Below are 27190 nucleotides of genomic sequence, written 5' to 3' on the forward strand. Positions count from 1 at the left end.
AGGTCTGGGAGGTACCAGTTATCTTTGGACCCCTGTCGCGGGTGGCTGGGTGACCTGAGTGACCTGAGTGGAGCTACCAGTCCTTAGGTCCCTGATATGGGTAGGTGGGGACCTTGTTTAATAGGCAAAGCAATGTCAAACATCAAACACCCACCTCTTAAACGCACAGCTGAAATGGTCAGAGTCTGCCAACAAGGGCCTATTCTCCCGAAATAGTCCCACACACGTCCATGCAGAAGGGAAAGGTGCTCAAAGTCCACGGACGGTTTATGCCTGGAGAGGAGCTGCTTCTGTCCTGAGGTCCCCGGGTTAGTGGAACTAGCAAATTATCTTTTCTCCCAAATGCAAATTTTTTCCTTCCCCAAGGCTGGGAGGATGGCTCTAGGTGCTGAACAGTGCCTATCTCAGGCCCAGGGAGTTCAGCCTCTGAAGCTGGCTTGGGGGTGGGGGGGCATGGTAAAATATACCCAAGTACTTAGCTTTTGCCAAGAGCACTGTTCTCCTCAGGTTCCGGAGGTGTGAGTGGGCTGTAAGGCTGGCTGCTTCTTCCTGAGGAAACGGTGGCCAAATGCTAGTACCAGCCCGCCGCTGCTGCCGCTCCAGGAATGGTGCCTGAGGGCTCCCGGCGATTCAGGTTCGATAACCGCTCTCCACTTCTGAATGGTCTCTTCCTCCCCCTGCCCCTCAGTTCGTTTTCTAAGCTTGCCTTTAAAGCTCAGGGCTCCCAGCTTGTCACAAACATACTGGTTTCACTTGTTTTTTCAGGTCTTTGTTGTAAAGAGGGCTCCCCAGAAGTGTCTGTCTATTCCGCCATTTTGGCTCTGCCTCTCGAGTTTTTTTTTGACTCATAGAGACCCCACCGGGCAGAGGAGAACTGACCCACAGAGTTTCCAAGAGGCAGCTGGTGAATTCAAACTGCTGACCTTTTGGTCAACAGCTGAGCTCTTAACCACTGCGCCCCCAGAGCTCTGAAACTATTGACAGATACTGCCAAATTGCCCTTAAAAAGGCCTGCCTATGTCAACCTTTGACAAAAGTGTGTAAGTGAAAAAAATTTGTATGAGTATGCTCGTATATCCTTGTGAACACTGAGTTTGTCAAACCTTGTTTTGTTTTGTTTTTTATTGTTGAGCTAATCTTGTACTTTATGGTTTACTTTGATATTTGGTTTCAATTTACTTTTCCATAATTACTACTGAAATTTAGTTTTTTCATCTGTTTACAAGGCACTTGTATTTTTTCTGTTTATTGTCTGTTCATCTCTTGTGCTTTTCTTTTGTTTTTATTGCTTTGTAAGAGCTTTTTGTATTTTGTCTATTTTATCAAACATTTCTTCCCAGACCGTAATCTGTCTTTTAATTCTAACTTTTGCCATAAAAGAGTTTTGTCAGCTTTGTATCATGTTTTGAGGATTTTAAATGCTGACTGCTAAAGAAACAGACAGGGAATACAAAGCCTAAGAAAGTCTTACCATTTTGGGTCCAGTATCCTTTGCTGCCTCACAAATGTGCTTCAAATTCCAGCTTTTGCACTGTCTAGCTGTCTGATTGTGGGCAAATCTCTCAACCTTGCTGGGCTTCAGTTTTCGTTTGTAAAGATGGAATAATAAAACCTGCCTTATAGGAACTTGGGGGGAAGTGTACTCCTAGTCTGAGGACGTCCCCTCCCCTTTCCCTGCAGTAGATTTGTAAGCCAAATCAGAGCAACTTTTTTTTTTTTTAATTGTATTTATAACGACCTTCTAACTAAACGAGAGGTGACTGCGTGGTGGAGGTGGAAATTAAGATTTATTGAGTACTTACGTGCCAAGTAAGGTGCAATAGCCAAAAACCGAATCAATTACATAGCCGTGGAGTCAATTCCAACTCATAGCTACCCTGTAAAACAGGATAGAACTGTCCCCACAGGATTTCCAAGGCTGTAAATATTTACGGACGCAGACTGCCCGATCTTCCTACTGCGGAGCAGCTGGTGGGTTCCAACCGCTGACCCTTCGGTTAGCAGCCGAGCGCTTAACCACTGCGCAACAAGGCTCATTGGACCGTGTCAACTCCAAACTCGCGCAAACTTTCGGGAATGTGCTCTGTCCCAACTTCACGGGGAGTAACTAAGCTCAAGGAACCCAGTTCCCACGTCTCTAAGCCTAAGCGCCTCACACCGCGCCGCCTCAGCACGCCTCTGCCCGGAAGCCCTCCGGGCCCATCTACTCCCGGGACCCGCCTCCCGCCTGCCGCCGAAGCCGGTTAGATGCGATGTTAGCACCGCGGGTCGAGAGCGCCGCGGAACGAAAGAGCCCAGCCGATATCCCCAGCTCTCTAAATTAAAAACCAGCCTCTCTCCTGCCCGCTTTCTCGCGGTGCGTTTCGGGAGTTGTAGTCAGACGCGCTTCGGCCTGCTTCGGGATGGACAAGAACAAGACTCCAATTCCCAGTATGTCCCGCGGCTGGGGAGTGCAGCGCCTATTCTCCTCCCCACTTTTCCACGCCTTCCTTTCTCTTCTAAATCCTCCGCTCTGGGTTCCTGCCTGTGAAGTCCTTCGTCCCTCTTGCCAGTCTTTTTCTCGCATTTTTTTCACCATTCTTTCTCTTATTCCTGGGAGCCAATGCGAGACACCAGTTCCCATTAAGCGACTGCTCGAGACTCGGGGTGCGCGAGGGGTATCGATCCAGAGTGGTGAGGGGCACCCAGGAGGGCGGGGGTGGCGGAGAAATGAGAGAGAAATTGAGAGGAGAGGAGTGGGAGGAAAGTAGGGGAGAAGTTAGGAGCTAGGACTATGTGGGATCACGGTGAATGGGGGGAAACGGTGGCAGGGAGACGTAATTTATTGCTGTTTCCTAGCACAAGTGGGGCTAAGAAATTGCAGATGGGAAGAACTGACAGATTTGGAGCTCACAGCCTGATCTGACCAGGGAGGATGGAAGGGAGGGAGGGGACTGGGTTCAAACTGGCTACTTAGCCACTGCTCAGCTAAAAGTGAGACAAGCCATTGAAATACAAAATGATTTTTGCAAACATGGGACAATTAACAGAAGTAGGGTGTGAGGAGGCAGGCAAGTAGGGGAGCTTGGTCAGATTTGGGAGAAACAGGAGGAGATAAGTGAGATGGAAAAGGAAACCACAGAAAAGATGGGTTATCGTGGAGGAGGCTGAATCTGATCTCGAATCAGAATGAGAAAGGTGAGGGGTGGTACTGGCATGGTTGGTGGGAGTGCTCTTCTACCAATGCATCCCTCAGGTGATGGAGAGCACCCCTTCAAGGGGCGGACTGAACCGAGTACACCTACAATGCCGGAACCTGCAGGAATTCTTAGGGGGCTTGAGCCCTGGGGTATTGGACCGATTGTATGGGCATCCTGCCACCTGTCTGGCTGTCTTCAGGTGAGGACCCCCTTGAAGGCAGGGACCATGTGGTGGGGGGAAAATGCAATGAAGGCCTCCAGACTTGAATAAGTTATCATGGGTAGAGGCTTAGCAGCCCTGGAGAACTTGGAGATTACTCAGAAGGGTGGTAGGCCAAAATAGATGGAGTTTGTGGGGCAGCAGGACTGGTAAAGGTGTGAGGGCTAAGATGGGACATTTGAGAGGCCCTTGATGGCATAGTGCTTAAAAGCTACAGCTGCTAACCAAAAAGTCGGCAGTTCGAATCCACTAGGTGCTCCTTGGAAACCCTATGGGGCAGTTCTATTCTGTCCTGTTGGGTTGCTGTGAGTTAGAATTTATTTGACAGCAATGGGTTTTTTTTTTTTTTTTTTTTTGGTTTTGATGGCATAGGTGCAGCTATAAGGCAGCTTCTGACATTAACATTTGACATCTACTCCTCTGTAGGGAGCTCCCATCTTTGGCTAAGAACTGGGTGATGCGGATGCTTTTTCTGGAACAGCCTTTACCACAAGCTGCTGTAGCCCTGTGGGTGAAGAAGGAATTCAGCAAGTGAGTCTCTACTGCTTTCTCACCAGATACAAATTTCCCAGCAGGTGTATTTCCCAAACTGCTGTTTCTTCGAACACTCTCGGGAAGTATTAATGGTATTAATGGGTATGCCACAAAGCTTGTAATTAAGTTTGGGAACTCTGCATGCTATATTTCCCTCTCGGAGAGCCGCGATATGTACTGAGATGCTCTGATAAGCCTTAGAGTAAAGAAATTTAAGACACTGATTTCACTCTGGAACAGTGTTCTAAGGATCTCTGGTTCAGAAAAGGCAGAAATCAAAGCTTTTATGGGCCTACTTCTTTTTGTTCTCCAGACACCCAAGTCACCTCTTTGCTTCTGTTTCAGGGCTCAGGAGGAAAGTACAGGGCTGCTGAGCGGCCTCCGTATCTGGCACACCCAGCTGCTCCCTGGAGGTCTCCAGGGCCTCATCCTCAACCCCATCTTCCGTCAGAACCTCCGCATTGCCCTTCTGGGTGGGTATGTCACCTCCATCTCTTCCTCAGCTAGGACAGGGGAAATGATAAACTTCTTGGGGGCTAACTCCCAAGGGGCCTCCCTGTAACCTTGTGGGTGCACCTTTGGGAGCCCCTTTATAAATAAATCAGTTGGACCAGATGTAGCTGGGTGGGGTAGGAAATGTCCCCCACTCATGTTCCATGGGGATAAGGGGGGAAAGGGGGCGGGGGTAGGTGGGGAGCACAGGGCAGGTTCCTTACTCTTGGCCCATTTTGGCCATAGAGGAAAGGCCTGGTCTGATGACACAAGTCAGCTAGGACCAGACAAGCATGCCCGGGACGTTCCCTCCCTGGACAAGTATGCTGAGGAGCGATGGGAGGTGAGGACTTGGGACTGTGTGTGTCTCTGTTCATGCTGCTACTTACCTGTGGCCCTTAGAGGCATCACTCTCTCTGTTCTCGTCCATTTCTTAGGTAGTCCTGCACTTCATGGTGGGCTCCCCCAGTGCAGCTGTCAGCCAGGACTTGGCACAGCTCCTCAGCCAGGCTGGGCTCATGAAGAGGTACAACAGCTCCTGCTTTGCTGTCTCCTTGGGTCCCTGCTAAACTGGGTGTCTCGGGAGGATCAGGATTGGAGGGGTTGGCTGAAAAAAGGAGAGCTGGGTGGAGTAAGGCCAAAGATACCAAAAACAAACCAAAAAAAGTGAGAGGGCAAGTGGGGATGGTGGCCCTTCTCTGTGTATCTCCACCATCGTCCCTGTCTGTGTCCCTAGTGCTGAACCTGGAGAGCCACCCTGCATTACTTCCGCTGGCTTCCAGTTTCTGCTGCTGGATACCCCTGCCCAGCTCTGGTACTTTATGCTGCAGTATCTGCAGACAGCCCAGGTGAGGCCAGGGGCTGCTTGCCAGCCTGCTCTGCTCTTCCCAAGACAACTCCCAATGAGAGACCCCCACCTATAGGCTCTGTTTCCTGATTTTCTCTTTTCTCCTTCTCCTCCCTTTTCTCCCTCCTATCCTTCCTCTTTTTCTCTGCCCCTTCCTCCCTAGAGCCGGGGCATGGACCTAGTGGAGATTCTCTCCTTCCTCTTCCAGCTTAGCTTCTCTACTCTCGGCAAGGTAAGCAGGGGGCTGGAGCTGGGGGCTTGGGTGGGTGGACTGAGGGGGTAGGTTGATGGGAAGGGGAATTCAGGTTATGGAGCAGTAGAGTAAGGAGGTAAGATTGGACAAAGAATGACCAGAGATGGGAAAGGAGGCATGAGCATATGGGATTGGGGGAGAGAGGAGGGGATGTGTTTTGGACCCCAGGTGGCCACCTCTCTTCTCTAGGATTACTCTGTGGAAGGTATGAGTGATTCTCTGTTGAACTTCCTGCAACATCTTCGTGAGTTTGGACTCGTTTTCCAGAGGAAGGTACAAGCACCCAGATGCATGGATCCTAGGGAAGAGCCAGGGTGGAGGCAGTAGCAGGAAGCAGTTGCCAGGACTGCATGTTTGGTCCCTAGGGGAGAGAAGTTGGGGGCCGAGGTTCTGTGCAGGGGGAGGGACCTGAGTTTTAGGCAGGGAGGTGTCAGGCAGTGACCTGAGGGCCCTCTGTCCTTCCCTTCTGTCCTTCCAGAGGAAATCTCGGCGTTACTACCCCACACGCCTGGCCATCAATCTCTCATCAGGTGTCTCTGGGGCTGGGGGCACTGCGCATCAGCCTGGCTTCATCATAGTGGAAACTAATTACCGACTATATGCCTACACGGGTGAGGACAGACAGAGGGCTGGGAGGGGAGGGTGGGCGAAGAGAGGGGCAGAGAGCAGGAGGGAGTGCTGGTTTATGTTCAGATCTCCCAGGCACCTGCATGTTTACACAGTTCCCTGACGTTCCTTATCACATTTGTAGGAGGGGCTTGAGAGGGTCCGGGTGTGGGTGTCTTCATCCTCTCTTCTTACCCCTGGCCAGAGTCGGAACTGCAGATCGCTCTCATTGCCCTCTTCTCTGAGATGCTTTATCGCTTCCCCAACATGGTGGTGGCGCAGGTGACCCGGGAGAGTGTGCAGCAGGCTATCGCCAGTGGCATCACAGCCCAGCAGGTATCCTCACATGGGAAGATGGGCTGCACTTGGGCCGTGGGGTACAAGGTAGTCACGTTACAGAAGGCTAGTACCAGGCCTGTTACAGTAGGTGGAGTTGGGGGTGTGTTTGTGTTTGAGCACCAGGCACAGGAGAAGTCAGTGCTCTAGGTGTCGGAACAGACAGACCTTTAAAAGGAAAAAACGTGGAAGGAGGGAAAACCCTGGATTTGTGTCTCAGCACCACCACTTCCTAGCTGTGTAAACTGGTCCTGTTTGCTTCACTTCTGTAAGCCTCAGTTTCCTCTTCTGGAAAATGGGAATAATGACATTTTCTACATCACAGCGTTGCTGGGAGGATTCAATGAGAGGTAAAGCATTTAGCCCAGAGCCTACCATTCAGTAAATGCTAAAAAAAAATTAGCTGCTGCGACTTTTAAAAAAAGGAAAGCAAAACCAGGCTCTGGAAAGGGCAAAAGCCCTGGAGAAGGAGTAGCAGACATGACCAGTAGGAGCAGCAATTTGGAACAGCTGGACAGGGATGGTGACAGGCACAAGTGTTGAGGGATGTGGTTATGTGTTTTTAAACAGAGTAAGTTGATACTCCAGTGACATTAGGTGATAGCTCAGATGGCTTTCCTGCTCTCTTACTCTATCCCTGATTTTATTGTCTGTTTTCCTAGATCATCCATTTCTTAAGGACAAGGGCCCACCCAGTGATGCTCAAACAGGTATAAAACTAGGTACCAAGATGCTGGAGGCTAGCACCCCCAGGCACCTGGTGATGAGAGGATGGAAATGAGAGGAGCATCCAAGTCCGGGGAATGAATGGGGGGCTAGGGTTGTCTGGACAGTCTCCCTGAATCCTTACAGCCACTCTTCACCCCTGCAGACCCCTGTGCTGCCCCCCACCATCACAGACCAGATTCGGCTGTGGGAGCTGGAAAGGGACAGACTCCGGTTCACTGAGGGTGAGTGGGCTCTGGGGCAGAGTCTTGCTAATTGGCCCTAGGAAGGACAGCTCAGCCTTGATGAGCTGAAAGCTTGTCTGTTTTTGTTTACTGCCGGGACTGGGAGAGACAAGTTGGCAAAACACTTATTTTAGGGTGGACAGGTAGCAGTAAATAAAGTGGGAAAAATCAGTGCAAGTTGGATTTAGCTAGGAGAGGGAAAGTGGAATGGATAATTTCTTTGGTTTTGGTAAACGTTAATGAGGTTTTTTTGTGTTTTTTTTTTTTTTTTTTTGGTATTATATTGCCTTCCAGGACATGGCTAGATCACACTAGTGTTAACATGAGCCCCCAAGCAGATTGGTTTTGCAATTTTGTTGGAGGGAGGGCAAGCTCGGATCACTGCCCTGAGGCCCCCTCTCATGGGCTAGTACCCCCAAGCCTGAAGATCTTCTTTCTCTCTCTCCCCCACTGCTGTCCGCGGACCCCAGGTGTCCTGTATAACCAGTTCCTGTCCCAGGTGGACTTTGAGCTGTTGCTGGCCCACGCGCGGGAGCTGGGCGTGCTAGTGTTCGAGAACTCGGCCAAGCGGCTCATGGTGGTCACGCCGGCCGGGCACAGCGACGTCAAGCGCTTCTGGAAGCGACAGAAGCACAGCTCCTGAGTGTGCGGGCACCGGGGCGGGGGCGGGGCCAGTCAGCCGCGTCGAGGCGGCCTCAGAACTCAGGTGTTTTTTTATTTACATGTCGGGATTTTCTTGTTTAATAAAGCTGTGGAAGTGAACCCAATGGCCCGGACGCCTCTCCGCGTACTGCCTAACGCGGCGGCCCGCTCTTCGCTCTGGAAGCCGCCGGGGAGGGGGAAGGATAGGGCTGGGATTAGCTGCTGCGCATGCGTTCGGGCGGACCCCGCCTCCCGACAGTGCGCGTGCGGCGGGTCAAGTTCCGGGCTCGGGCTCACGGTGCCGCCGACGCGGGGCGCCCTGGGATAGCGGCGGGACCGGCAGGTGAGCGCGCGCGGAGCGGCCTCGGGGAGTAGGGGCACGACGAGGGCCCGGCAGGGCGGGAAGGCCGGGCTGCGCGGTGACTGGGGCAGTGTGGGCCGCGCCTGGGTGTGCGAAGGTCGCCGTGACCCCGGTGGAGCTCCTCTCTGGTTCCCGGTGTGTCAGAGGTCACCCTCATGTCGCAGATGCATATGTCGAGGGCCAGAGACCCCAACCCTGCACCAGAAGATGCCTGGTCGCGTTGACTCTAGGGTGCTGTTCCTGTCGGCACCGTGCGGTCTAGTCCTCGCCGAGGAAGGGTTGTGAGGGAGGGGACGATGCTTATAATAACAGACCAGGGCTAGCAGGAAGAAGAGAATAGGAATGGGAGGTGTAACTTTAGAAAACGGTGTGGCCCTCTACACCCCCGTATTGTAATGCACTTTCTGTAACAGATCTAGGCCCGTTCTGGGCATTCCTGATGTTTCATTTGCCTCTGGCCTCTTTTCGACCGCCACTTTGGGGGCTGAGGCCATCACGGGGCCTCCCCAGGCCTCGGCCTCTTTCCACCCAGTCAGAGCCCCATGGATCCCCCATCTCCCGGAGGAACCGTGAAGCAAAACAGAAGCGCCTACAGGAAAGGCAGGCTGCACTGGAGGCTGGAATAAGTGGGAAGAACAAGGTTAGAAGGCAGACAGCTTGAGTCTCTGAGGAGACTTGGAGGGAGCTGGAGGAGCACGTGGGGCTGGGATCCAGATGGCTGGGTATACTAGGAATATACCCGCACCTTCTGATCCCTGTCGCCCTACCTCCAGCCACCTGCAGAATCCAGTAAGGCCTGGACTCCTAAGGAGATAGTCCTATATGAAGTTCCTACAGAACCCGGTGAAAAGAAAGGTAACCCAGGAACTCGATGGCTTTTTCTGTCACATTTTTGTTGCCCATTTGGTCTGCCGAAATGCAGTATGGGAACAAAGTTCGGTGTTTAGCGGAAATATTCTTTGCTTTCACAGATGTCTCCAGGCCCCTGCCTCCTGCATACAGCCCCCAATATGTTGAGGCTGCCTGGTACCCCTGGTGGGTGCGAGAGGGCTTTTTCAAACCAGAATATAAGGTCAGTACCTGACAGGGAAGGGACCAATGGCCCGTATAGTCAGAAGCTCACAGCCAGTCACATTGCAGAGCCTGCTCCAAAAAAATGTGGGAGAGCGTGTTTTCGGTCCCTGGCATCTCCAAACCTTTCTTTTGGCTGGTCCCTCTTTTCCCTGTTACTTGCAGGACAGTTTGCTGCAGTACCTTCTGCCATGGAGGCACCAAAACCAAAAAAACCAGCTGCAGCCGAGTCTGTTCCGACTCATAGCAGCCCTATAGGACAGAGTAGAACTGCCCCATAGAGTTTCCGAGGAGCACCTGGTGGATTTGAACTGCTGACCTTTTGGTTAGCAGCCATAGCACTTGACCCCTACACCACCAGGGTTTCCTGTGGAGACACCAGAGGGCGCAATTCCCTCAAGTAACCTCTAATCATCTCTTGCCCTTTGACTTCTTTTTCCTAGGCTCAGCTGCCCCAAGCCACAGGGGAGACCTTTTCCATGTGTATCCCACCCCCCAATGTCACTGGCTCTCTGCACATTGGCCACGCACTCACGGTAGCCATACAGGATGCCCTGGTGCGCTGGTGAGAGGGGAATGGGGCTGCTTGAGTTCTTGGAGGGGAAATAGCAAGGTGAGGGGTGGGGCGTGAGGTAGCATGTAAGCCCAGGGCTCATGTGAGGGTATTTCACTGCAGGCACCGGATGCGTGGGGATCAGGTGCTCTGGGTCCCTGGTTCGGATCATGCAGGAATAGCTACACAAGTATGCCATTTGTCAACTTTTCCTTTTCTTGGTGAAAAAGATTTTTTTTTTTCTCAAAGCTACATTATTCTTAGCTTATTTGCTCCTTATCCTATATAGGCTGTGGTGGAGAAACAGCTATGGAAGGAACAGGGCCTGAGGAGGCATGAGCTGAGCCGGGAAGCCTTCCTGAGGGAGGTGTGGAAGTGGAAGGAGGAGTGAGTATGAGGGGCAGGGATAGAGGGGCCGAGATACCAGAGATTTGGGCCCTGGATTCCCAGTCCATTCTTTCCTGACTTATAGCTCGTGGCTCTTCCCACCCCAGCGCTAATTTCTGTTAGGTAATTTCTAGGGCATCTGAGCATTTCGTAGGCTTTTTGATGTTTAATGTATTTATGTGGTATTATATATATGTGTGTATGTACACAGGTCCCTGGGTGGTGCAAAGGATTTGCACTTGACTACTAACCAGAAACCAAAGAAATCTAAACCCCTTGCTGTAGAGTCCTTTCCCACTCATAGAGATCCTATAGGACAGAGTAGAACTACCCCATAGTGTTTCTAAGGAGTAGCTGGTGGATTTGAATTGCTGACCTTTTGGTTAGCAGCTGAGCTCTTAACCACTGTGCCACCAGGGCTCCATATATATGTATGTATGTATTTATAGAACAGAGTTCAACTTGCCGCACATGGGGTTGCCATGAATTAGAATCAATTTCACGGTAACTAAAAAGAAAATGTAGTTTTGTGGCTATATTGGGTAAAATACTGTAATACTAAATCAAGTCCTGCTTTTCTTTTTTCTTTCAACATAGCTACTAGGAAATTTAATATTATGTATAGGGTCTCTATGAGTCAGAATTGACTGTGGCAGTGGGTTTGTTTTTTTTTTTTTTTTTTAAATGTGGCTTGAATCATATCTCTTACTAGATATCGTTGGTCTAGCCTCCCCTGTGAAGCTATGACATTTTGAGGGCAAAGACTGTGTCTAATTCTCAGCAAATAGTTTTAAGCCTCTACTGTGTTCTGGATGGAGTCCCTGGGTGGTGCAAACAGTTAAAGTGGTCGGCTGCTACCTGAAAGATCAGAGGTTCAAGTCCATCCAGAGGTGCCTTGGAAGAAAGGCCTGGCGATCTACTTCCAAAAAATCAGCCATTGAAAACCCTATGGAACAGTTCTACTTTGACACATAGGGCCCCCGTGAGTTGGAAACAACAGCAACTGGTGACTGGGGGTGTGTGTGTATATGTTGTTTTCTTTTTTTTGTAACTTATCCTATTGCTTAGAGTTTATCACCTCCCTCACTCACACATTTTCACTTTCCATCTGTTGAAATCACCTTCATTTTTCCAGTTCTGTTTTCAAATGCCATCTTCTCTATGAAGCTTTCTTACATTTACCACAATTGGCTGCCCCTTCTCCTGTTGCTGTAGAACATTATGCTGCTTTTAATGTCATGTTGTTGTTAGTTACCATGGCATCGATTTTCACTCATAGCAACCCCAAGGGATCAGAGTAGAACTGCCCCATAAGGTTTTCTGGCTGTGATCTTTATAGGAGCAAATCGTCAGATCTTTCACCTACGGAGCTGCTGGGTAGGTTCAAACTGCCAATCTTTTGATTAGCAGCCGGCCCCATATGGGGTTGTGTGTCTGTCTCCATTTTCCCCCAGCACCGCTGGGGCTTTGCTGGACCTGGTCCATAAGAGGCGCTCAGACTGTGCTTGCTGACGACAGTTGTCTGTGGGCACAGGAAAGGTGGGGAGATCTGTGAGCAGCTCCGCGTGCTGGGGGCCTCCTTGGACTGGGATCGAGAGTGCTTCACCATGGACGCTGTGAGTGTTGATGCCTTGGTTCCTGGGCGGTGGTGGGGCGGGGTGTTTAGAGATCTGTGCAGAGAAACGGGCTGTTGTGTGCATTGGGGGTGTTGTATGCCGTTGAGTCAATTCTGACTCATAGCTACCCTGTATGACAGAATAGAATGGCCCATAGGGTTTTCTAGGCTGTAATCTTTATGGGAGCAGATTGCCAGGTCTTTTTTCCCACAGAGCCGCTAGTGGGTTTGAACTGCTGACCTTTTGGTTAGCAGCTAAGTGTTTAACCATTGTGCCACTAGGTCCCCTTGCACTGGGGGCAGGGGGTGAGAATGCTTGGTTCCTCAGTGGGGTCATAGGCTGAAAAGGGGCTTTCGGGTGTGGACACTCAGGTCATTCTAGGGCTCCTCAGTGGCTGTGACTGAAGCTTTTGTGCGACTCTACAAGGCGGGGCTGTTGTACCGGAACCGGCAGCTTGTCAACTGGTCATGTGCTTTACGATCAGCCATCTCGGATATTGAGGTGAGGCAGAGAAAGAGAAGCAGGTTTGGAGGGCTCTGAGATAAGGTAGGAAAGTCGGTAAGAACTCAGACTCTGGAGCCAGACTGCCTGGGTCCAAATCTCATCCTGCCACCTAAGAGATGTGTGACATTTGGTAGATTATTTAGTGTCGTTAGGCCTCAGCTTCCTCAATCTGTAAATTAGGAATGATGGAAGTGCTTGCATCATGGGGTGTTGTGTGGATTAAATAAGGGCTCGTGTAAACTGTGAGCACAGTATCTGGCCATGGTTTAAATGCTCTGTTACTGTAACTATCACTGTAGAAGAAATAGGTGACGGGAGGTTGGCGGTCCTGCATCTTTTCATGGGCTGCAGGGAGGCCAGGGTGGAAGGCATGGGTGGCAGTGGGAGGCGTGGGTGTGAGCCTTGCAGAAAGGCTGCTCTCAGACACTGCTACCTCTCCCCTTCAAGGTGGAGAGCCGGGCCCTGCCGGGCCACACACAGCTTCAACTGCCTGGCTGCCCTGTCCCGGTTTCTTTCGGCCTCCTTGTTTTCATTGCTTTTCCTGTGGATGGAGAGCCTGGTAAGTGCAGTCCACAGAAGGGCTATCTATTTCCCCTGTTTTCCTGAGCCCGTGTCAGGCTGATGGGAAATCTGGTGGGAGGGGCACAAGGCACCTTTGTAGTGTGTGCATTACTTTGGGCACATTTCTTGAGTTTTATGGGGGATGTGAGAAACGTGCAAGTGGCTGTTTTCTGGGAGGTTTGTCTAGTTCTCCGGGAGTCTGCTGCCCAGGAAAGAAACAAAAGATCAGTTCTGAATGTTCTGCAGAGTTCAGAGGTGAGAAAGATAGCTGAGGTGGGTTAGTCAGAGGATGTTTTTCATTTGAAGGGCTGGCACTAGCCCTGCAGAGTGCGCAGGATTTGTGATTAGAAGGCTGAGAACCCCCCACTGCCCTCTGGGCACCAAGCAAGGACTTTGTTGTTGTTGTTGGGTGCTGTCGAGTTGATTCCGACTCTTAGTGACTCTGTAAGACAGAGTAGAACTGCCCCATAGGGTTTCCAAGGCTGTAATCTGTATGGAAACAGACTGCCGTATCTTTCTCCTGCAGAGCACCTGGTGGGTTCAAACTGCCGACCTTCTGGTTGCAGCTGAGCGTTTAACCATTGTGCCATCAGGGCTCCTAAGCAAGGACTGTAGTTGCTTTTATTAATCTGCTTCCTCTGTTTCTCCCACTCAAGTCATTGAGAAATTCTTAGCACCAGGCACCCTCTCAAGTCTCTTGTCATTTGCTAACAAGAAAACCCCAGGCTTCTATAGGCCCTGGCCCTCATTTGCTCTAGTTGGTCCTGGGGCCTGTTCAACCTTGACTGCTTTCTGCCCCTTCCTGTTTCTGGTTCTGCTGGCAGAAGCTGTGTCAGGACTGAGCAGTGGGGTGGTGACCAGGTGTAATTGAGCGAATGTTTGTCTTCAGATGCTGAGGTCGTGGTAGGAACCACAAGGCCAGAGACGTTGCCTGGAGATGTGGCTGTGGCCATCCACCCTGATGACTCCCGATACACAGTAATGAACAGGGCACCCCTGCTACCCTGGCCTGCTTTCCCCACACCTTTCTCTTCCCTTCCTTTTAATATGGCGCCTTCTCTCCTGTTTCCACTCCTTTTCGTAAGACATATTCTCTCGTCTCAGGTCTTCAGTGGCTCAGATTCTACTGCCTTCTCTCCCTGTTACACTTTTTCTCTGGCTGGGGGGTAGAAAAACTGGCCCACGGGCCAGATCCGGTGCATCACCTGTGTTTGTATGAGCCACACTCACTTATTTATAGCTGCCACATCAAGCTCTGCTACAGTGGCAGAGTGGCGTAGTTGTGACAGAGACTAAATTTGCTCCTTGCTCCATAAAACCTGAAGTACTTACTCTCTGGCCCTTTAAGAACAAGGTTGCTGACTCCTGCTGTAGTTTTTTGCCTTCTGGTTTTTCATGCTCTTTATGCCCAGGAAGTCTCATGCCCCAGACCAGGCCTTCCCACCGCATGCTTCTGCTCGCCTTGATCCTTCTCCCTTCCCTTTAGCATCTACATGGGCGGCAACTTCGTCACCCCTTGACTGGGCACCTTCTCCCTCTCATCACAGACTCTGCTGTCCAGCCACACGTGGGCACAGGTGAGTGAAGATGGGGATCGGGGGGAGGACAGGGAAAGGAGGAGGAGGAAAGCAGGGTGTCCGAGGGGAAAGGAAGAGGAGAGTTGGTGAGGAGAATACTCATCCAGGGTAGTCTGAATGGGGAGTGGGGAACGAATGGGAGGTACAGAGAAGAGGGGTGGGGAGGCACGAGTGATGGTGATACATCTGGAAGAGGAAATGTCAAGGGCAAGGTTAAGGGCTCACTGGCGTTCACTCCCCCAGGGGCAGTGAAGGTGACTCCGGCCCATAGCCCTGCTGATGCTGAGATGGGAGCCCGGCATGGCTTGAGCCCCCAGAGTGTCATTGCGGAGGATGGGACCATGACCTTGCTCTGCGGGGACTGGCTGCAGGTGGCCCCAGCTTCAGTGTTCTCTGCCCCTTCCCACTGTCTTATTTTCTAGAGGCCTCTAATCTTCACTTTTGCTGCTTTTTCTCCAGGGTCTTCACCGGTTTGTGGCCCGGGAGAAAATTATGTGTGTGCTGAGGGAGCGGGGGCTGTTCCGGGGCCTTCAAAGCCACCCCATGGTGCTGCGCATCTGCAGGTAGCCCCGTTTTAACCCCTTTGCTTAGAGCCACCCCTGAAAGGGAACGAATGAGGCTGCAGAGTGGTACTGGGATGGCTCTGGACACTTGTACCCGAATACAAGCTCCGGGTCAGTTTTACTCACTGCTGCCCCCTCGGTACCGGGGCCTGGCACACACTAGGCCCTGAGTCCCTGGGAGAAGGGCTCAGGGCTGCAGGTGTGGTGCGCTCACCCTTGCTCCTTTTCAGCCGATCCGGGGATGTGGTAGAATGCCTGCTGAAGAGCCAGTGGTTTGTCCGCTGCCGGGAAATGGGGGACCAGGCCGCCAAGGTGAGACTGCAATGCTGGGAAGGACCTGGGGATCTGGGGCCGGGGAGCTCCCTGAGAATTGGAATGAAGGAATGAGGAGGCGGAAGGATCTCCTACCTGAAGTTCTCTCTAGTTGTGGTCATTGGGAGGAGACCTGTGTGGATGGAGGTTGGCTTGTATCCTTACTCAAGCCTGGGAAATTTGCAGGGGGTTTGGGAGGTCCTTTCTAGCTTTAAGTGCACCATGGACCCCCAACTTCTTCTGCCCTGGGGGACTGCAAGTGCAGGAAGGGAAGCACCGTCTAAAGACCCCTTTTCCTCCAGGCTGTGGAGTCCGGGGCCCTGGGACTCCATCCACCCTACCACCAGAAGAACTGGCAGCACTGGTTTTCCCACATTGGGTAAGGGTGAGGGGTGCTTTCGTGGAAATAGGGATGGGGACACACTGGTTGTGCTGAGAAATGACGGTGTCCTCTTGGCAGGGACTGGTGTATCTCCCGGCAGCTGTGGTGGGGCCATCAGATCCCAGCCTACCTGGTGGTAGAGGAGCAGACAGAGGTTTGTAGGAGGGAGTCACAGAGGGGTCTGTGAGAGGAAAGAGCCTTAGGCTAGGAATCAGGACTTCCAACGCCGGTCCCAGCTCCTTACCTGTCACTGTGCTTCACATCTTAGGTCTTAGTTCTGACAAAAGTTCTCCACATCCGCCTGTGTCTTCATAGTAACCCCCAGAGGGCACCAGCTAGCCTGAGACCCCATGAAAGAGCATGAAGACTGAGTGCTGTTTTATACCCATCAGCTGCCATTGTTCTTCACACTCCCTTCACCCCTTCTTTTGCAGAACGTTGGGGAAGACTGTTGGGTAGTCGGGAGGTCAGAGGCTGAGGCCAGACAGGCAGCTGCAGAACTGACAGGGAGGCCAGGGGAAGAGCTAACCCTGGAGAGGGGTGAGTGCCTGGGCTGTGGGAGTGGGTCTGGGACTTTGAAGGGAGCAGATATGAAATGGAGAAGGTAGGGTTGAGAAAGGTGGGAAATGGGGCACAGGGCCAGACCCCTGGTCTTTGGGGATGGGGTTAGGGTTGGGCTGGAAGTGTGGGCAGCTGCACTTTGAGGTCCTGGAAACCAGGGTTCTAGTTGTCCTCATTCCCTATTCTGTTTCCCAGACCCTGACGTCCTGGACACATGGTTCTCTTCAGCTCTTTTCCCCTTTTCTGCTCTGGGCTGGCCGCAAGAGGTGAGGTGGGTCGAGAGGGAGAGAGAGTCCGTGAAGGTGGGGTGATGAAGAAAGAGGACACCTGGGTGTCTGGAAAGTCTTGAGAAGAGCTAGAGACCCAGGGATGGGGCCTCTTACTGCCTGTCTCTTCACTAGACTCCTGACCTCGCTCGTTTCTACCCCCTGTCACTTTTGGAGACGGGCAGTGACCTCCTGCTGTTCTGGGTGGGCCGCATGGTCATGTTGGGGACCCAGCTGACAGGGCAGCTCCCCTTCAGCAAGGTAACAGCCTTCCAGTGCCCTATCGCAACTTTCCCCAAACCTTGTCCTCCCTGCTTTAACCCCCAGTGCAGTGTTTTCTGTGTTCCTGGTTCCTCTTTCCTGATTCATTTCCTACCCTAATCCCCAAAGTACAGAGACCAGAGATCCCAAAGGACCCCCTCCATGCCCTCAGGTGCTTCTTCACTCCATGGTTCGGGATCGACAGGGCCGGAAGATGAGCAAGTCCCTGGGGAATGTCCTGGACCCACGGGACATCATCAGTGGGGCGGAGCTGCAGGTCTGGATGCCACCCAGCTTAAGGGATCGAAGAGGGCAGTCTGAAGGGGGGGTAACTGGGAGTGACGGAGGTATGGGGAACAGCGAGTATTGCCTTTGGGGGCAAGGCCTCCGCGCAAGGCCTGTGAACCACTCATCCCTCCCCAGGTGCTGCAGGAGAAGCTGAAGGATGGGAACCTGGACCCTGCAGAGCTGGCGATCGCAGCTGCAGCACAGGTGAGGGGCAGCATCTGCCCCACTGCCAGCCTCTAGCTCACAGCCACCAATTTCTTCCTCAGCCCAGGCTTCTGGCCCTGCAGCCACATAGGTATCTGCCATCCCCTTCTCTGGTTGCAGAGAAAGGACTTCCCTCACGGGATCCCCGAGTGTGGGACAGACGCCTTGAGATTTACACTGTGCTCCCATGGAGCCCTGGGTGAGCCGGGCTAACACTGGGCAGGAGAGGCAATGGGGTGTGGAGAAGGCGGGGTGGGCAGGCGGGGAGCTTCCTGTGCTGCTGTGGCCAATGCACAGACTCCCTTGTTTCCCTCCCCTCCCAGGGGGTGACCTGAACCTGTCTGTCACTGAGGTCCTGAGCTCCCGACATTTTTGCAACAAGATCTGGAATGCCTTGCGCTTTATCCTCAATGTCCTGGGGGAGAAATTCACACCCCAGCCTGCAGAGGAGGTAAGGGAGAAAGAAGAGGTGCCTCCAAGTGGGTGTCAAATGTCTAAAGAAGGCAGTTCTGAAGGAAACATGGGCTGACGGAAAGGAGAGGAGCAGGAAGGGAGCCATCCCTGTCCTGAACCCTCTTCTGCCCACAGCTCTCTCCCTCATCCCCTGTGGATGCCTGGATCCTGAGCCGCCTCGCCCTCACCGCCCGGGAGTGTGAGCGGGGCTTCCGCACCTGCGAGCTCTCGCTTGTCACCCACACGCTGCATCACTTCTGGCTCCACAACCTATGTGACACCTACCTGGTGAGTGAGACAGGGACAAGGCTTGGCATTTCCACACTTGCAGACCTGCTTCTCATTCTCCTTGAATTCAGGTTCCATGGCAGGGAGCTCTGAAGTTAATTTTCCATTTTCCCCTCAGAAAATGAAAGTAGATGAGACAGGAAGTCTCTGTTCCCCTCTTTCCTGGGCCTTGTTTCTGTGGGGCAGCCTGGGCAGAGTTTTGCCTGTCACTTGGGAGAAAGAGGGGACACTTCTGGAAATTAGGCTCAGAGGCAGACAGGGATTCGTGTCCGCCCCTGTGATTGCTGAGTGTGGGCCCTGGACAGGCTGGGGCTGGGAGAGGCCTGGGAAGAAGAATGGAGCAGTCTTCAGGACAGGGCTACTCAGACTTGCTTTCTGTCTCAGAAGCACCTGGAGGGGGCTTTTGACGCACAGATTCCAGGCCCGAGAGCTTCTCGTTCGGCAGGTTGGGGGTGAGGGTGACGAGAGCTTGCATTTCTGATAAGTCGATGCTGATGCTGCTGGCCCGGGACCACACTGAGAACCACTGCCCTAGATCACTATCTGTCAGCCTTGAAAAAACCTGTGTTCTCTTTTGATAAGCAAAATACTCAGTGCTTTTCTTTCTAAACTACACGTCTTTCTAGAAGTTGTGTTTCCCACCTACCTCTGAAAATAATTTTCCTAGACTTCCCCCTTTTCTCACACTCCAGAGTATGTCCTGGGCTCTTAGTGGTGTGTGATGCTGAGTGCCTCTGCCCCTCCTCTTTCCCAGGAACTGCACTTTACCCACAGCATCCCCACAGGTAGGGAGGACAGAGCTGGCTCCAGGCCATCCTCTGACCCTCTGGCTTCCTCCCCAGGAGGCAGTGAAGCCAGTGGTGGCACGTTCCCCCTGCCCCTCGGGGCCACCTCAGATCCTGTTCTCCTGTGCTGACGTTGGCCTCCGCCTCCTTGCCCCGCTGATGCCCTTCCTGGCCGAGGAGCTCTGGCAGCGGCTGCCCACCAGGCCGGGCTGCGCCTCCGCTCCCAGCATCTGTGTTGCCCCTTACCCCAGTGCCTGCAGCTTGGTGAGCTACACACGGATATGGTTTGTTGGGGATGGGCTGGGAGAGTAGTCTGTTAAAAGGGTTTGCTGACACTGCCTGGTGGTTTAGGGGTTAGGATTTGGTGTTCTCATAGAAGGCTTCGCTGCCATGGTGTCATTTACAATGGTGGTTCATAGTTTACTGTCATGTCTTTGGGAAGGTGCAGGGGTGCTGTTATTACTTTGGAATTTTGGGGGTAGTATCATGTAGCAGTCAAGAGCAGGGCTTCTGTTGGACTGACACTAGTTGTGTGACTGCCTCAGTTTTCCCCATTTTTAAACTGGGGGTAGTAATAGTACGTGTCATGGCTGGGACGAGGGTTAGGTGAGTTAGTAACCACAACAAAAAAAACCCAGACCCATTCCTGTCGAGTCACTTCCAACTCACAGCCAACTCGATGTGGTTTTAAGCTTTAATAACTTAGGAAGGAAGAATAAATGCTATAAACTCACTTAAAAAAAAAAAATTTTTTTTAATTTAAATGTTTAAATTTCTTTTTACGCTTATTTGGTTTTGTGAATTTTGAGTAATACATTTTTAATTTAAATTTATTTTTAGTTGTCTGCCATCTTCAATCAGATTGACAACTACTGATTATCTAAAACCTTTGTAGGTGTCTGTCCATTTTTTAACACGTTTCATTCCTTGAGGTGGTGAATTTTGTTTGGTGGAGAGGACAGATCTCGTTGCCCTAAGGAGATGGAGTGGGTGGGTGGAGGGTGGAGTCCGTTTGTCAGCTCTGGTCCCTGTCCCCAGGAACACTGGCACCAGCCTGAGCTAGAGCGGTGCTTCTCCCGGGTCCAGGAGGCTGCGCAGGCGCTTCGGGCTCTCCGAGCCACATACCAGCTTACCAAGGCCCGGCCCCGAGGTGAGGCGAGTGCTGGGCACTGGGTCCCTGTGGGAAGAAGGGGCTGGCTGGGAAGAGGGAATAGCCTGATGGGACAGACCCCAGAGTTGGGAAGCCCATGGTGGGAAGGAAGAAGGATGTACACTTGACTGGAGTCCCCCTCTTCCCAGTGCTGCTGCAGAGCTCGGAGCAGAGCAAGCAGGGCCTCTTTGAGGCCTTCCTGGAGCCCCTGGGCACCCTGGGCCACTGTGGGGCCGTGGGCCTCCTACCCCCAGGCATGGCAGCTCCCTCCGGCTGGGCCCAGGCTCCACTCAGTGATGGCATTCAGATTTTCATGGAGCTGCAGGTGACCAGAGAAGATTGGAGGGGAGGGAGGGAGGGATTGAGAAGAAATCTGGGGAGGTGGGCTCTGTAAAGGTGGGGAGGGGACCTTAGAATAGGGAGGAAGGAGGCATTGGGTAGTCTGCAGAGTCTGACCCTTCTCTCCCTGGTCTTCCTCAGGGATTGGTGGACCCCCAGACCCATCTACCACTGCTGGCAGCCCGAAGACACAAGTTGCAGAAGCAGCTTGAGAACCTCCTAACTCGGACCCCATCCCAGGGGGAGGCAGAGACGCAGAGGCAGCAAAGGGTGAGGCCAGGAAAGGCTACCCAGGAAGCCCATGGGGCTCCTGAGGGAATGTGGGCTGGGAGGAGGCAGGCCTTGCCCCTAGGTCCTTACCATCTTCTCTCCTTGGCCAGCTTTCTTCCCTCCAAGTGGAGTTGTCGAAACTAGACAAGGCAGCCTCTCACCTGCAGCAGCTGATGGAGGAGTCTCAGCTCCGGGAGTGCTGAGCTGTAGCTCTCACTGTCCCTGTCAGTGTTCTCCCTCCCAGACCTGCCTCTGGGAACAGATTTGTCAGCTGTGGAGGGCTGGGACCTTAGAGACTGCTTGGCTCTCCTTCACGTTGTGAACAAGGAAACAGGCTGGCTTTGTTGGTGACTGTGTGCGCCCTGGAGAGGCTCACGTGCCTGCCTAGCCCCTTGATGTGCAGCATGAAGTTTAGGAATGAGGAGATCCAGATAAACTTTAAAATCCAAAACACGCCTGCTTGTGTTCCTTTGTCCTCTTCCCCTAGTGATGATATTTTTACTTCATTTGTTCTCTGAGAGCTTTGTTGAGGAAAAGAGGGGAATGCCTCCTAGCTTCAGGCTCTGGGGTTGCTATGGGAGTGTCGGTGCTGGGATATGCCTGCCTCTCTGGAGGAAAGGGGAGCTTCCTAGTAATAGGGTGGGGCAGGGACACAGTGATCCCAGTTCTGCCTGCTTCTTGGACTTAGCCACAATGCACTGACTTCTAATAGGCCCTTCCTCTTTCAATTCATGCCAAATGGAAGCTTCCTTGCTTCTTGGCCCTAATCTCCAGGGGTGCTGAGAGGAGCAGGGACTTCCCTTGGGCCTGGGGGTCTGCAGGGTGTGCTAGGGTTGAGTGCCCCCCCCAACCTTCTGTGTACCTGAGACCAAGTGCCAGAGACACACTGCCCGAACCCAGACTGAGTTACGCACTCAGATATACAGACACCCACCTTACCCTCCCCAGACACTCTGTCTCATCTCAGTGGAATTCAGAGACCTGACCTTTTCACTCCCAAGTCACATTTTGTCCAGCAGCTCTGAGCAGCTACTGGTTATGGAGGCCTATCATGGGCTGGGTCCTCCGTGTGGTGTCAGGTGTACAGTACCATTTAATCCTTCCAAGAACCTGATGGGTGCGTGTTAGCTGTTTTGGAGATGCAGTGTATTCAGAAAATGAGAGTCGTTCGTCCAGGGTTTCAGCTGGGATTCAACCCAACAAATTAGGTGCAAGCTCTTCCTGGCTGCTATAACAAACCTAGTGTAAGAATGGCTTAGATAAGATGGACTTTTCTCTTGATGGGTGTAAGCAGTGCAGGGCTCCACAATAATGGGGCACACCCCTTTTAATCTTATTTTTCTGCCATTCCGATAAACTTCCCTACTCTGGATCCAAGACCTGCTCCAGCTCCTGCTGTCATGTCCACACTCACACCTAGATGGAAGAAGGAGAGAATGGTGTGTGAAGTTTCCCTTTTCTTCCTCTCAATTTGATGAATATTTTTTGAGCACCTATGTGCTGGACCCTGTTCTGGACACTTGGATTCATCAGAGAATGAAATAAAGATTTCTCCCCTTGTACTTTCGTTCATAGCAGGGAGGGTCAGAAATAAACAACATACATAAATAATATGTTTGAAGGTCATAAGTGCTTTGCGGGAGGAGGAAAGAGTAAGGTAAGGAGAATCTGCAGTGTGTGTTGGGGCACAGGTAATAGTATTAAGCAGGTGGTCATGGTAGAACTCATTGTAGAGGTGAAATTTAAGCAAAGACTTGCAGGAGGTGCAGAAATTACCCAAGTGGATATCTGGGAGAAGAGTGTTCCAGGGAGAGGGAAGAGCTAGAGCAAGATTAAAGAGGGTGCATTCTGGAATATTAAAAGAGTTGCAAGGAGACCAGTATGGTGGGCAGAGAGTGAAGAGAATAGTGGGAGGTGAAGTCGTGGAGGTTAGAGGGCAGGGTGGCGGGCGGAGAAGGTTCAAGGCGGACGATCTAGGGCTGTGCTGTCCAAACTGGTAGCCACTTGGCTATCTAATTAAATAAAATTACAAGTTCAGTTCCTTACATTGGCCACATTTCAAGTGGCTTGTGGCTACCATTTTGGTTAGTGCAGGTTATAAAACATGTCTATCGTCATAGACAATTCTTTAGGCAAGCTCTGGTCTAGGACGTTGTAGGTCATTGTAAGGATTATTGTTTTTTCTCTCGGAAATGGAAGCTCCTTTGCTTTCAATGGATTGCCAAGAAGTTGGACACTTCTTTCTACTTGTCTCTCATTGGGCAGGACCTAATCACATGGGTATAGCTACAAGAGAAGCTAGGAAATAATAGACTTCAGTTGGGTAGCCATATGTTCAGCTAAAATTTACGACTATCCAAAAGGAGAAGAATGGCTATTAGGGGTATAACTAGCTGTCTCTGCCACCCTCGAGTCTGGTGAACCCCAAAACATTCTTTTCACTGGACTGCCCTGCCCTGCCCTGCCTTGAGCCTTGGAAGGGTTAGCTGTCTGCTCCTCCAGCCTCTTGGGGATTCAGACATCCAGCCCCAAAACTCGTTCAGGGGCCTACACACCTGACCAAAGGGTGTCATCTGCCCACTGGTTCTCGGTAGAGGCAAGCCATAAAATACTGGTCTCCTTGAGTCCCGGCTGCCTTTCCTCCGGGCTAACTATACCAGGATAATTGTATTTTGGGTGTTTCTGGTTTCAGTCTCCCTATCCTCCGCTTGTCTTTGGGGATGCTCTGTAGTGAACCCTTGTCTTCTCCACCTTCCTCCAAAGGAGCCACTTTCTAATTTCATATGGTGGTGATGGAGGGTGGTATGTGGAGAATAGAAAGCAATCATATCCATATGCCCAAATGGTTAAGTCTGGGCTGGCTGCATGCTTGTATTTCAAGAAAGCTGTGAGTAGTCAAGACAATCTTGAGGAGGAGAGTCAGTTAAGTACCTACTTGGTTCAGAGGAAAGCAGGAAAGGAGAACCCTGAGCCCCCGTGGAGACTAGAAATTACACCTTGGGACCAGGTTTCCATCCTGATAACAAAACCTACCATCCATGCCCACTTGAATATGCCAGGCACTGTGGTATGTGCCCTGGGTGTCTTAGCCATGTAATCCTCCTATGAAGCAAGAGCCATTATTGCCCTTATTTTGTAGGTAGGAAACTGAGGTTCTGAGACAAGAAAAGTTTGCTCAGGTTCAAGCCAGGGCCTATGTGACTGACTACTTGTTCACAAGGTTGCCCAGTACAGGCACTGCTGACACCCCCTTTCCCCACCACTGCAGCCCAGCTGGCTGTCCTCTCACAAGGAGTTATTGAGTTGAACCCCCCATCTCTCACCTGAGCTGCCTCCCACCCCATGTCCCACCCGGATGGACCTGCGTGGATCCCTAGGTCAGGAAACCGTGTCCCAGGGTCTTCTATCCACATCCTTGCCCAGGGTTCCTGAGTCCCCAACCCCAATGCTCAAGCAAAGGGAGATGAAACGAAAATCCTGTTTAAGCCTCAATGTCTTCATCTGTAAAATAGGATGATGATACCTATTACACTACATTTGTCCCTGGGTGGTGCAAAAGGTTAACACGCTTGGCTGCTTACCAAAAGGTTGATGGTTTGAGTCCATCCAGAGGCACCTTGGAAGAAAGCCCTGGCAAAAAAACTTCCCAAAAAATCGGTCATTGAAACCTATGGAGCACAGTTCTATTCTGACCATGTGGGGCCACCGCAAGTCAGAGTTCATGGCAAATGAAAACAACAACAAAAACACTCCACTACATTCACAACTGCTGCAAGCATTGGAATGGGAAAGCATCATGCCTGTCATAAAGTAGGAATTCAATCGATATTTCTTTTCTATTCCCATGTGTTCTGAAGACCTCAGCTTGAAGTGTGTATGTGCGTCCAGTGTGTGTGTTGCCCCATATAGTTAATTCCCAGATTCCTTCTGGGCCTCTGACACTGGTGTTGAAGGAAAGAGTGTCCATCACAAGCCCCTCTGCGCAACAGCCCTGAGAAGACAGTCAGACTTGGGGTCCAGCTCCCTGTCCTGCCGTCCCCACGTTCACGGACACGGACACGGAGTTGACTCTCTGAATTCAGCATGTTTACTGCCCCTCTGCAGGGGAGGGCCTGCTGGAAGACAGGGCTAGACACCCCCTGTTAGGAGACAGGGTCAGACAGGGCCAAATGCCCTGGCTAAGAGGGCACAGGGCTAACTGCTGTCAGGCTTTGCAGGTGACACGCTGTGGGGATCCTGCATGATGGAGGGTGATGTTGGTCCCTGGAGGGAGACGGAGGAGGAGGCAGAGCTGGGGAAGAAAAAGGGTTAAAGAGAGAAGTGTAAGATCGCTCCTTATGCACACCCCTGAGACAGCCAGACCCCCAGTGAGTGGCCCAAACAGACTCACAGAAACAAGCTCGCACAGTCCCATTCTTTCCCCACCCAAAGAACTACCTTCTCGAGCAATCCCAGGAAGCTAGAGTCATAGGAGGAATTTCCTGGAAAAGACTCCTTCAGCCTCAGTTGCAAAGTCATACCTGACCCTAGGGACCCAAAAGTACGGCTTAGGACCCAGCAACCTGGGGTGAAGGCAATCCTCCTGCCCCACACTCCCTTGAGAATCCCTCCTCCCGTCCATCCTGAATCCTCGGAGGCTGAGGTCTGGGAGGCCTCCGTCTCTTTCAGCGACCAAGGAGTCCCACTCCTCTTCTCAGGCCTGTTCTTGCCATGAGACCCAGGTGTCCAGCCCTGAAGCCCTCACCTGTTCCCTGTGAGCTGCCCAGGAGGGTCAGGAGGAAGAAGAGAGGCAGCGTAGCCCCCATCATGGCCACCTAACTTCTGGGATGACCGAAGAGATATCTGAAGCCCCAGCTGGCTGTTTCTAAGAGGCCTGCCCTCCTACACCCCATGCAGTCCTTAGTGCAGAGTTTGCGGGGAGACGTGAGGGGGAAGCTGGGTAACTGGATTTTCCAGTTCTCCCAGTATGGCTTCAAGGAGCCAGGAGAGGGTCATTCACTGGGCTCTTGGGAAAAGTAGAGGGTGGGCTTCTTCTTCCTCAATCCTGCACCCTACCTCCTCCCCCATGTCTGGAGGCTCAAGGTGCCTGGGTTCTACAGAGAGGAAAGTTGAGAGGAAGCCAGGATCTGGACGTGTCCCTCCTGCAGGTGTCTGGGCACCACCCAGGCCTGGGCCTCTCGTTGGCCTTTAGGGATTAAATATTAACTGTAATTAATTTCCATTATCCATGCCACCGAAGGGCTCAGGAATGTGAGTCCAAAAGGGAGTGGTTGATTAGCCAAGTTCCTTCCCAAACCCAAGTGTCTTTCTCCCCCAGCCACCATGGCTTCGTAGGTGAGAAATCTGGATAATGCGGAATTTTAACCTTTGAATGTTTTGCTTCAGTTGCTCTAACACATCCTAGATACTCAGGTGGAGGCATGAGTTTCCATCAAACACTCCTTCCACACCCCGCTTTGGACACACGCAAAAGAGACACCTGCATACTCTCAACCAACACCCTTACACAGAAGCACTAAGAATGGTAAACAGAGGACAGATTTGTAGAGTTTTAGAATGCAAAGCGAGTTGGAGGCCCATCTACTTTACTATCTCTCTTTAAATACTAGAAAAATGAGGCCTAGAGAGGATAAGTAACTTGCTAAGATCACATACCAAGTCAGTAGCAGAGAGATTAGAACCCATCTTTCATTATGGCACACACACAGGGACATGTTCGACGGACTGACACACCAGTCACATAAATCCAGCAGGAATGAAGAGACACTCGTACACTCAAGGGCACAAGTCCTAGGTCTTCCTATCTGCCTCTCTACGTCCATCTCCACACCCCACCCCCCAGAAAGCCAGTGGGACCAAACACAAAGGGATGGGGCAGAGAGAGTGGAGTCTAGGAGAGGAGCCAAAAGCAAGACCAGGGAAATGGAGAGATACAGACACAGTCCACACCGTCAGGTAAAGTGAGACACCCAGAAGCTCCCAGACTCCCACTGCAGAAGAGGAAGACCACAATGGGAGTAATAAAGGGACAAAAAGAGAAGCAGACATGGGAGGTACGAGCAGGAGGTTCAAGCTGGGAACACAGAGATGCATTGTGGCCTCTCCCTTGGGATGGAAATCCTGGTGTTGATGGAGGCCCTGACACACCTGGCCTCAGCCTTTAAAGACCCAGGGAGATGGGCTGGCCGAGGCACTGTGACCAGCACCATGGACATGGAGCTGGTTCTACTGCTGCTGGGCCTGCAGGCCTTGGCTAGTCATGGTAAGCGTTGGAGTCTGAACTTGGGGTCTTGGGGTGAGGATGTGGGCCCTGGACCACAGAGTAAGCCAACGCTTCTAATCTGTAATTTATCTTCTTTTTCCAACAGCTCAGGTGACC

At 51.9% G+C, this 27190-nt stretch overlaps 3 protein-coding genes across 6 annotated transcripts; 2 read left to right on the forward strand and 1 right to left on the reverse strand.

Annotated features, from left to right (window-relative positions):
• The first annotated feature begins 2462 nt into the window (after positions 1-2462).
• Positions 2463-8184, forward strand: GTF2H4 (general transcription factor IIH subunit 4). Its single transcript, XM_003422449.4, has 14 exons — positions 2463-2646; positions 3236-3378; positions 3826-3930; positions 4279-4410; positions 4672-4768; positions 4863-4951; positions 5162-5273; positions 5436-5504; positions 5715-5798; positions 6004-6136; positions 6337-6467; positions 7130-7177; positions 7339-7417; positions 7888-8184. Exons 2-14 carry the CDS (start codon positions 3239-3241, stop codon positions 8058-8060), a joined length of 1392 nt encoding a protein of 463 aa, XP_003422497.1. The 5' UTR covers positions 2463-2646; positions 3236-3238; the 3' UTR covers positions 8061-8184.
• A 121-nt stretch (positions 8185-8305) lies between these two features.
• On the forward strand, positions 8306-24512 carry VARS2 (valyl-tRNA synthetase 2, mitochondrial). Of its 4 annotated transcripts, none has more exons than XM_003422469.4 (30): positions 8333-8402; positions 8834-9060; positions 9194-9275; positions 9392-9492; positions 9935-10056; positions 10168-10234; positions 10334-10431; positions 11966-12047; positions 12429-12548; positions 12999-13110; positions 14002-14090; positions 14599-14689; positions 14933-15060; positions 15149-15252; positions 15483-15564; positions 15867-15943; positions 16025-16100; positions 16381-16486; positions 16703-16773; positions 16909-17034; positions 17207-17311; positions 17458-17526; positions 17647-17725; positions 17850-17977; positions 18115-18267; positions 19110-19316; positions 20091-20202; positions 20352-20527; positions 20683-20811; positions 20922-24316. In XM_003422469.4, the coding sequence occupies exons 2-30, from the start codon at positions 8860-8862 to the stop codon at positions 21012-21014; spliced, it is 3186 nt and encodes a 1061-aa protein (XP_003422517.2). In that variant the 5' UTR covers positions 8333-8402; positions 8834-8859; the 3' UTR covers positions 21015-24316. The 4 variants fall into 4 exon arrangements, with proteins under 4 accessions (XP_023397424.2, XP_003422517.2, XP_010600068.2 ...); XM_010601766.3 differs by having other exon boundaries at positions 8338-8402; positions 8931-9060; positions 20922-24510; XM_023541656.2 differs by lacking the exon at positions 8834-9060 and having other exon boundaries at positions 8306-8402; positions 20922-24510.
• Positions 24352-26855, reverse strand: SFTA2 (surfactant associated 2). The gene is made up of 2 exons (XM_023541659.2): positions 25556-26855; positions 24352-25337 (listed from the first exon to the last, which is right to left on the reverse strand). Exons 1-2 carry the CDS (start codon positions 25617-25619, stop codon positions 25198-25200), a joined length of 204 nt encoding a protein of 67 aa, XP_023397427.1. The 5' UTR covers positions 25620-26855; the 3' UTR covers positions 24352-25197.
• Positions 26856-27190: the final 335 nt, after the last annotated feature.

The sequence above is a fragment of the Loxodonta africana genome, chromosome 1, assembly GCF_030014295.1.
Source record: "Loxodonta africana isolate mLoxAfr1 chromosome 1, mLoxAfr1.hap2, whole genome shotgun sequence".
NCBI classification, from domain to species: Eukaryota; Metazoa; Chordata; class Mammalia; order Proboscidea; family Elephantidae; genus Loxodonta; species Loxodonta africana.